Raw genomic sequence first — 9,341 nt, forward strand, 5'->3', positions numbered from 1 at the left:
CACTAAACGTTTTCCGATACAGGAAGACGAAAAATTAAACGTTTTCGAACAAGAAGTATTTGCTGTTACTGCAATGGTGTAAGTGAAAATACTAATTCAACAGCGTGTAGTTCGGAGTTACGCTTGGATCCCTCGCAATCTAATGTTGGATAACCTGAATACAGTTTTTGCAAGTAACAGCGACTCTATCGCACACGTAAGTGAAACAAGATTAAAAAGTGCTGTACCGAAGCAGATGTTCACAGTTCTGTTCCGACTGCAGCACCATGCCTATCGACTTCTACTTCTGCGTGGGGAGCCCACCATGTAACTCCGTGAGGCTCCTCGCCAAAGCACTGAAACTGGATCTCAACATGAAGACGATAAGCATACCAAAGCAAGAACATATGACGCCCGCTTACCTCAAGGTAAGTCTTAAGCACTCAACTTTTTATACGGAGTGTTAAGGTACGGTCACACGTCGCTACTTTTGCAGCGCTGCAGTACAAAAAACTGCGCAACTCTCGTACTGCGACGTGTGAACAACGGTGCAACCCGAAAAGTAGCGGCTGCCGAACCTGCTGCCCGCTACTTTTCCATGCTTCGCGCAGCTTAAAAGTAGCGACGTGTGAACAGCGTTCTCAGGGTTGCAGCCGCAGCATTTTTGATATCGGTTTTGTTGAAACTTTTGCTGCGGTTGCGGCCAGTGTTGCCACCCATATGTTCCAATGATACTTTTATTGTTTGGATGTATTTTAATGTTAGATATGATGAAAATAAATTATTTGTAACAGTTATTAAATGCACAACACAGTCTGAGCATATTTGCTGACGATATAATTCTTTTTTTTTTTTTCTGTAGCGTAGTTCCAAACAGGAGGGATGCCAACATTGATTACGTGAATATGCTGTTGGTTATCATTTAAGTATATAGGCGTTTTTAAAAGCTTTATAGTAAAAATAATGCCAATTTCTGGATACTAGTTAGGACAGAAAAGCAAATAGTAGATAAGTAAGCTTTCGCATGAGTTTATTAACAATTCGAACATAACCACAAAATGTATATTGAGAAGTCAACACGGAGATGGAAACCTGCAGCATGACTGCGGCTGCAAAAGTAGCGCCTTGTGTGTGAACAGACTCGCAACCTCCAGTTGCAGCCTTTGCTGCACTCGGGTTGCGCAGCACGAAAAATAGCGTGCAGCGCGCTGCTTTTGGCTTACGTGTGAACACGACACGCAACTTTTGCAGCTGCAGTAGAAAAGTTGCGCAGCAAAAGTAGAGACGTGTGATCGTACCTTTAGGAGTAAAAGTGCAAATATTTTAATATTTAAGAAAAATGCGTGTAAAGTAACGCTCTATTTAGGCCTACTTTTTCAGCTGCTCTAATAGTCTTTTTTCATAAATGTCTCGTGTATTTTACGATCTCATGTTTTACGAATAATCGTACTATGAAACGTCTCTCAATTTAGAGCAGCCTTGGCGAAAATGCGATCGTGCGCCGAGCCACTGTGTAACCTGCAACGTGCATAGCACCTATGGAGGGAGGCAGGCACCCAAAGGGGAAGTGAAGGAACTGTCAGATTTATTAACGGATTTTCGTCCTTGAGAACTCCGTCCTTCGATTGTCTCTTCTATTCGAATCTCCGCATCTCTTCGTCTATTACCTCTACCATCTTCGGTAGTATCGGATATCACCGGAGGAGAGTTTTATTCGTAATCTCCGATTCCTCCGGTAATAATATTCGCTCCACTCAGCAACACTAGTTCTGTCTGGTTTCACCCCACGTAAAAAGAATCTTACTCACCGCTTTCATAAAGCCAGACAGTTCGGAACCATTTAGTATACCATTACAAATACATATTTAAGAACTATTGGAAAACCCAATGTTGGGAGACTTAGAGAACGCCACCGAGAACAATTTCAAAATCAAACACAACTTTAAAAGAAGCCGGAATAGGTCAGGAGACTAATCCGTTCAGTTTATGATGATTAACCATTTTTGTATTGAGCGAACATTTTTCTATCGCTGCATTAATCTCTCCTAGAACTGTGAGTGCCCCAGAATAAAAATTAATATTGAATTATATCTTTTCCAGATCAACCCTTTGCACACAATTCCAGCAATTAGTGATGATGGCTTCACCTTGGCTGAAAGGTAAAAAATCAATTCATGCACTCTCTTACTCTCACACTACCGCTCTCTCTCTCTCTCTCTCTTTTTCCCAGAATACGTTTAAGTGCAAAGATGATTAGATAGCGAAGGCACCTGTATCATTAGGTCTCATTTTTTAACTACATGTGACGAAGTAGTAACATAGAACATAGAACGATATTCATAAATGGTGGAGAATTTCTTCAGTTTCGATTTTTTGCACCGTTTTAAAGATGCAAAAGATACAATGTTTCGGAGCTACGTTCCGATTCCACAATCAGTGAAGGTAAGGACTATGGTAACGGAAACGTCACACAGATCAAAAAGGTCCATGAAAAACGATTTGTAATCTCTATTTACATCTTCCGCATTATTGCAACTTTTTTTTTGTTATTTTACTGAAATGAATCGTCTTCTATGTTCAACAGTTAAGTCTCGACCAAAGTGAGTTCTACACACTGGCCTAACAAAGGAGCCTTCCATAATTTGCAATCAAAAACCATCTTTTCAATTTGTAACAGTAACGAAACTATCAGCAAGAAACTAACAGTACTTAATGTAGGCCTAAGTATAAAATATCCTTTATGCCGTACATATAAGGTTCCTACATCTAACTAGTAAAAATCATGAAAGTTCTATAATTTCTTTAAGAATCAGATAAAATATAATGAGTATGGAAAGGGTGAGACAAAATGACGGTATCGTGACAGGTTTTATATTCGATCTGAAATGTTTCTTGTAAAACAGTATTGACATACGTTTTTACTAATAAAATTTCTTATTTCGTACATTTACAGTGAACAGCTCGTTTATAAGTCGTATGTAAATTCCTGACTAATAATCACTATATAGGTACGACATATATAACAATAGGGCTACAATTGTTACAGAAATAGTTTTGTCATTATTTTATTAAGGTAACAGAATAACTGAGATTCTTTATTGCATCCCATAGTATGTACTAGCATGCCGCGCTAAGTATCGATAGTACAACTAGGTTTGATCGATTACCACACTATATTTTGATTAAATAGTACAGCTAGAATAATATTATTCTAATTATTATGTGCTCTTTGAAATGTTGTTCTGTGGTTACAAGGCAATTATCATAAAATGACAATCGATACGAACAGCTGTTAGAGAGGCAGCCATGTTTTCCTCTATAACTAGACAACAAATATATATTAACAGGAAAAAAAAAATATTTTAATTGGTTGAAGCAGTAATAAGTAGGTACTTTGTAAAAGTGGTTTTAAGATCAAGACAAAAATTGTTTAAAGCATAAGAAATGCTTAATTACAGTAAGTTGTGCTAAGTTAAGTTAAGAATGTGGTTACGTTGAGTAAACAAAAATATGTTCTGAAAGTAACTTTTTTTTTTTTCATTTTAGGCTAAGATCACTGCTTTTATATACACACACTCATTAAGTTTCCTCACACATACAGTTTTCAAAACGTATTCACAAGTCAGGTATTTTACTCTACTTTTTTCCGGACTGCATATGGTTATTTGAATTCACAGCCGTGCGATTCTCAGCTATCTGGTGGAGAAGTACGGAAAGGACGATTCCCTATATCCAAAGGATCCCAAGAAGAGGGCTGTAGTGAATCAGAGACTCTACTTCGACATTTCCACACTCTACAGCAATTTCGCTGCCTACTATGTAAGTAATGCATGTTACATATTGTCGTTCATTTTATGAAACCTCCTATGTTACATCATTTTTCAGGAGGAGGAAAAAAGTAGTTAGATATCAACAGGCCTACACTGATACTCGAAAAAATTAAAACAATTTAAATTATGGTTTATTTAACGACGCTCGCAACTCCAGAGGTTATATCAGCGTCCCCGATGTGCCAGAATTTTGTCCCGCAGGAGTTTCTTTAAATGCCAGTAAATCTACTGGCACGAGCCCGTTGTATTTAAATACAATTAAATGTCATCGACCTCGGCAGGGATCGAACCAGCAAATTCGAGCATAAAAGGCCAGCGCTATACCAACTGCGCTACCGAGGGCGACATGATCCTCGATGAAGTCAACATATTCACCAACGTTTTCTACCGATTTATCTAACATTCTTATGTAGTATGTAAATCTGGCTTTCAGGTAGTTTCTTCTTTTGTCTTACATTCATTTCATTTCATTACTTGAACATAATCTGTGTAGGCTATAGCTACAGCACGAGACACGTAACGAAGTAGTGATGGGCGATAGTCGATAGTACTTACTATCGATAGTTATGATTTAAACTATCGAAACTATTGATAGTCAAATTGTTTCCAATACTATCGATAGTTCTGGCGACTATCCATAGTCATTCATAATATTATAAGCGTTTACACGTTTTGACATAGGAAATCGTAACAATATAATATTTCGTAGGATAGAAAGTTGATTTAAATAAAGGCTTATATTTTATTGTAATTTTAAATTTAATGGCACTTAGTAGTAATGATTAACAGTAATTATTAAAGAAACCTTTGCGACGATGTTGCGGACGGCATTACTACATTCGGTAGTGCATTAGATGATAATTTAAACTGCCCCGTACAAGCAAGATTTTAGGGAAAACACGGAAAATTTAAGTTGAAGCAAGTAAAGCGATAGGTTTGGAAGTAAATCCCGAAAGGACAAAGTACCGTATATGATTATGTCTCGTGATCAGAATATTGTACGAAATGGAAACATAAAAATTGGAGATTTATCCTTCGAAGAGGTGGAAAAATTCAGATATCTAGGAGCAACAGTAACAAATATAAATGACACTCGGGAGGAAATTAAACACAGAATAAATATGGGAAGTGCCTGTTATTATTCAGTTGAGAAGATTTTGTCATCTAGTCTGTTGTCAAAAAATGTGAAAGTTAGAATTTATAAAACAGTCATATTACCGGTTGTTCTGTATGGTTGTGAAACTTGGACTCTCACTTTGAGAGAAGAACAGAGATTAAGGGTGTTTGAGAATAAGGTTCCTAGGAAAATATTAGGGGCTAAGAAGGATGAAGTTACAGGAGTATGGAGAAAGTTACATAACGCAGAACTGCACGCATTGCATTCCTCACCTGACATAATTAGGAACATTAAATCCAGACGTTTAAGATGGGTAGGGCATGTAGCACGTATGGGCGAATCCAGAAGTGCATATAGAGTGTTAGTTGAGACACCGGAAGGAAAAAGACCTTCGGGGGGGGGCCGAGACGTAGATGGGAGGATAATATTAAAATGGATGTGAAGGAGGTGGGATATGATGATGGAGACTAGATTAATCTTGCACAGGATGGGGAGCAATGGTGGGCTTATGTGAGGGCGGCAATGAACCTCCGGGTTCCTTAAAACCCATTTGTAAGTAAGTAGAATGTACGTCTTTCCCCGCATCGAGAATGGCACCAGAAATTCGTGATGAAACAAGAAATGGAAGAATTTGAAATGCATACTGTAACAAGACGAGTCACAGCGGAATACTAATGTTACTAGTAGTTAGGCCATGAACCAATGTCATTTGTGTGACAATTCTACCTTCTCTCTCTATATACATGAGGGCATACAACTTCTTTGTAATGTTTACCGTGCCGCGCGGACTCTTTCAGTAACATCTCGCAATCAGTAACAGGTACAGAACCGTGCAAGTACTCGTTTGATTTGTAAACGCCAGTTCTGGAATATTAAAATCGATATTTCTTTCTTTTGAGTGAACCAGAGTGAAAAAATTGTTGTGAACTGGGACTAATTTCGTAATGTCGTTTCATATGAAGAGAAAATACATGTCCTTCATTAATAATAATTACTCCCCTTGTCATAGACCATACTCTCTATTTGTAAACCGAAAGAAAAATAAAACATTCTAACCAACACAACTGTAGTTTCATTCCTGAAACTCAGTCACTTTGTCCTACCTCGTTTCTTAGATTCACTGTAAAGTTCCATTACTCATTAAGAAGCAATTTACTTCACGGTTCTTGCATAACGTGTTTCTGGTCTTGTTTGAAGTTTTCAGTCTTTGTCACCGGGAAATTCGGTGCCGAGTCCCATCTGACCAAGCTGCAAGAGGCCTACCAGGTGCTGGACAAGTACCTTGACGGACAGAACTGGGCGGCAGGGGATAACCTCACCATCGCTGACATGTCCCTAATCTCCTCCGTCACTGCCATGCAGGTAATATAATTATCATGTCTCATTTAATTCTTTATTCTTAAAATAGAAATATTACTCGTCTACGCATTGGTAATAATTGTTTATTTTGTGAATGAAATGGCGCTTTTTTAATTGAAAAGCTTACTTCCAAACTTCACCTACGTCATGTTTTATCATTTTTTTTGTTTTGTGTTAATATCTCTTACTAGGATTAGATACATGTGCTTCACTATAATATCATTCAAAACTCCCTTAAGGGGTTAGGTACAGCATACAGCAGTAAAATTTTGGAAATATTCAACTTTTTTTTTTCTCCATTACTCTACCTTGTACAATAGTGAAAATAGTATGTGTAAAACACTGTCCTTCTGCTATATGAAAAAAATATTTTTACGATGTAAAAAATTATTTACATTTTTTTTTGTTCCAAAATTCAGTTCACTGTGTAGTGATGAAGCGTTTCCCACATAACTCAAAAACTATTCAACATTCTGTGATGAAATTTTTTATGTGTATTTATGCATGTCATATCTACAAAAAGTATTCGATTCAGTGAATCAAGAAAGAGTGCTGAATGGATTAAGTAACAAGACACTGAAAGAACATACAGGGTGATTCACGAGGATTTACCGTCCCTTACGGAGCTTATTTCCGAAGACATTCTGAGCAAAAAATGTCATATAAACATTTGTCCTAATCTCAATATTTTCAGAATTACACTACAGTAATTTGAAGTTGCAAATGTAGTCTTTCAGGTGAAGCTTCCTGTAAAGGAGAGTTGAAATTATTCAACTCTGCTTTACAGGAAGCTTCACCTGAAAGACTAGATTTGCATAATATATACGTCGTTGTGTACGTTAACAGAAAACCACAATTCCAAGTCACACAGAGTTTGTGTGCACTCGATGTGGGTCTCTGGCGTTTCGTCAGCCCACGCGAGTTGTGTGGATATAAAGGGAAAAGTTGAGACGGTGTCGGGTGGAGTTCCCGGGTAGCTCAGTTGGGAGAGCGCTGGTACGTTCAACCAGAGGTCCCGGGATCGATACCCGGCTCCGGAACAATTTTTCCCTTGAAATTATTTAATTTGAAATTGTTTGTAAAATACCATTATTCTTGAGTTTTAAGGGTAAAAGAATATTATAGATAAAGAATGAACTATTCAGGAGTATCATTTCTTTAATTAGTTATTATTCTGAAGTTAAAATTTGTTGTGAATTCCATAGTTGCTTCGTACAGAATTTTTTTTGTCGATTTTTAACTACAAAATTACATATTCTTATGCATTTATGAAAACAATTGTTACAAATCACGCCACTCTTATAAATTCTTTAAGACTGTACATTAGAATGCATAATTAAACTATAAATAATCAAGTTCCCAAAATCGTATGATTTGTAACAATTTTTAAGTGCGTAAGAACGATGTTATTTTTAGTTAAAAATTGAAAAATAAAATCTGTCCAAAACAATTAATAACACATTTTTAGCTTCAGAACACTAGACAATTAAAGAAATGATACTTCTGAATAGTTCATTCTCTATTTGTAATATTTTTTTACCCTTGAAACTAAATAAAAAAGGTATTTTAATAACAACTTCAAATTAATGTAACTTTGAAAATATTGAAATTAGGACAAATGTTTATATGACATTTTTTGCTCAGAATGTCTTCGGAAATAAGCTCCGTAAGGGACGGTAAATCCTCGTGAATCAACCTATATATCGGGATGCTAGACACAATATAGACAAATTCGCAAGCCAAAATCAGGCAGGTCACAGAGGGAGAAGGATTTTCACTAGAGAAAGAAGTTTAAGGACTGTTAGTTTCGATTTTAGCCACGGCCACACATCCACCTCAAAGTTTTCAAAAATTGACGTTCTATATTTGCAGATTATCTAGTATTCCTGTCTTCTAATTCTTTAGTTAAATAATGAATAAATAGCTAGACTAGCTTACAAATAACGCAATTTTGTCATATCTTGATAACAATGCAATACTTTATAGTATATAATTACTACTCACTTTGTATATATAATTTTTTTAAATACTGCTATTTCATTTTTTTACAGGCGTTTGATTTCGACGTTAGCAAGTATCCAAATGTGATCAAGTGGTGCGAAAATATGAAGAAGCTGGCCGGATACGACGAGATTATCGTCGAAGGAAGTGAAATTATTAAGAATTTCTATAAATCCAATAAGAAGTAAACTTTGTGAATTACGTACTGTAACTGATGAGCTGTGATACAGCCCAATTTCTTCTGCCAAGTCTTAATATATAATAAATGTGTTATCAAGATTATTTTTACAAATGCAGTATTTTTTTACACAAATAGTGGGACACAATTTGTAAGAGACTTAAATAATATGTGCACGATTTTAAGATGGCTTCCAACATGTTTTTTATTCAAAGAAACTAGAGTTATATAATTTTAAAATTGGTATTACTGGTTTCTTCTACATTGGAAGATTCAAGCCATTACAAAAAATGTAACAAACATAAAAATGAAAACATAGCATTTTTCAAGTTATCTGTAATAGTAGATGATGCCAAAGAATGCAATATACTTGAATAATTAAACTATCAAACTCCACTTTTACTTCACATTTCGAGTAATGAGAAATTAAAAGAAGAGAGTACTCCTAAATCTGCTCCAAACTTTATAATGACTAGATGCGGAGAACCTAATGTACTGAATATATTATTACTCACAATGTTCTGTTTGATGCCTCACGTTCAAGTTTTCGTTGTTATATTTATTGTTACGAAAAATTTCAGGAGAGGAAAAACAGCCTCAGTTTATACTGTACATCTACAAGATTGTTCGTATAAAGTAAAAGTATTTCTATTTTTACTTTTATATGTTAAGTTTAAAGTAATAAGCTATTATTGTAAATATTTTTGTATTAAAATGATTCAGTTGTACGTTGATAATTATTGCATTAGTGTAATGTAACAGTAATCCAATGCAATCTAATCTGTTCTAAGCTGTCTCATTATTACTTGATTAAAAGGAAATGAGCACAGACTCTCATTCAGGACTGTCTTAAAATCGGTGATAGCATATTGGAATA

At 35.8% G+C, this 9,341-nt stretch overlaps 1 protein-coding gene across 1 annotated transcript; it reads left to right on the forward strand.

The window, feature by feature from the left end:
* The first annotated feature begins 219 nt into the window (after positions 1 to 219).
* Positions 220 to 8,568, forward strand: LOC138712316 (glutathione S-transferase D5-like). The gene is made up of 5 exons (XM_069843946.1): positions 220 to 407; positions 2,080 to 2,138; positions 3,657 to 3,798; positions 6,124 to 6,288; positions 8,337 to 8,568. The coding sequence occupies exons 1-5, from the start codon at positions 267 to 269 to the stop codon at positions 8,472 to 8,474; spliced, it is 645 nt and encodes a 214-aa protein (XP_069700047.1). The 5' UTR covers positions 220 to 266; the 3' UTR covers positions 8,475 to 8,568.
* Positions 8,569 to 9,341: the final 773 nt, after the last annotated feature.

The sequence above is a fragment of the Periplaneta americana genome, chromosome 13 (genome assembly GCF_040183065.1).
Source record: "Periplaneta americana isolate PAMFEO1 chromosome 13, P.americana_PAMFEO1_priV1, whole genome shotgun sequence".
NCBI classification, from domain to species: domain Eukaryota; kingdom Metazoa; phylum Arthropoda; class Insecta; order Blattodea; family Blattidae; genus Periplaneta; species Periplaneta americana.

Coding starts and splice junctions, on each gene's coding strand:
- LOC138712316 (XM_069843946.1), top strand. CDS start 267: ATGCCTATCGACTTCTACTTCTGCGTGGGGAGCCCACCATGTAACTCC. Junction 408..2,079: donor TGACGCCCGCTTACCTCAAG/GTAAGTCTTAAG, acceptor TATCTTTTCCAG/ATCAACCCTTTGCACACAAT. Junction 6,289..8,336: donor CCTCCGTCACTGCCATGCAG/GTAATATAATTA, acceptor ATTTTTTTACAG/GCGTTTGATTTCGACGTTAG.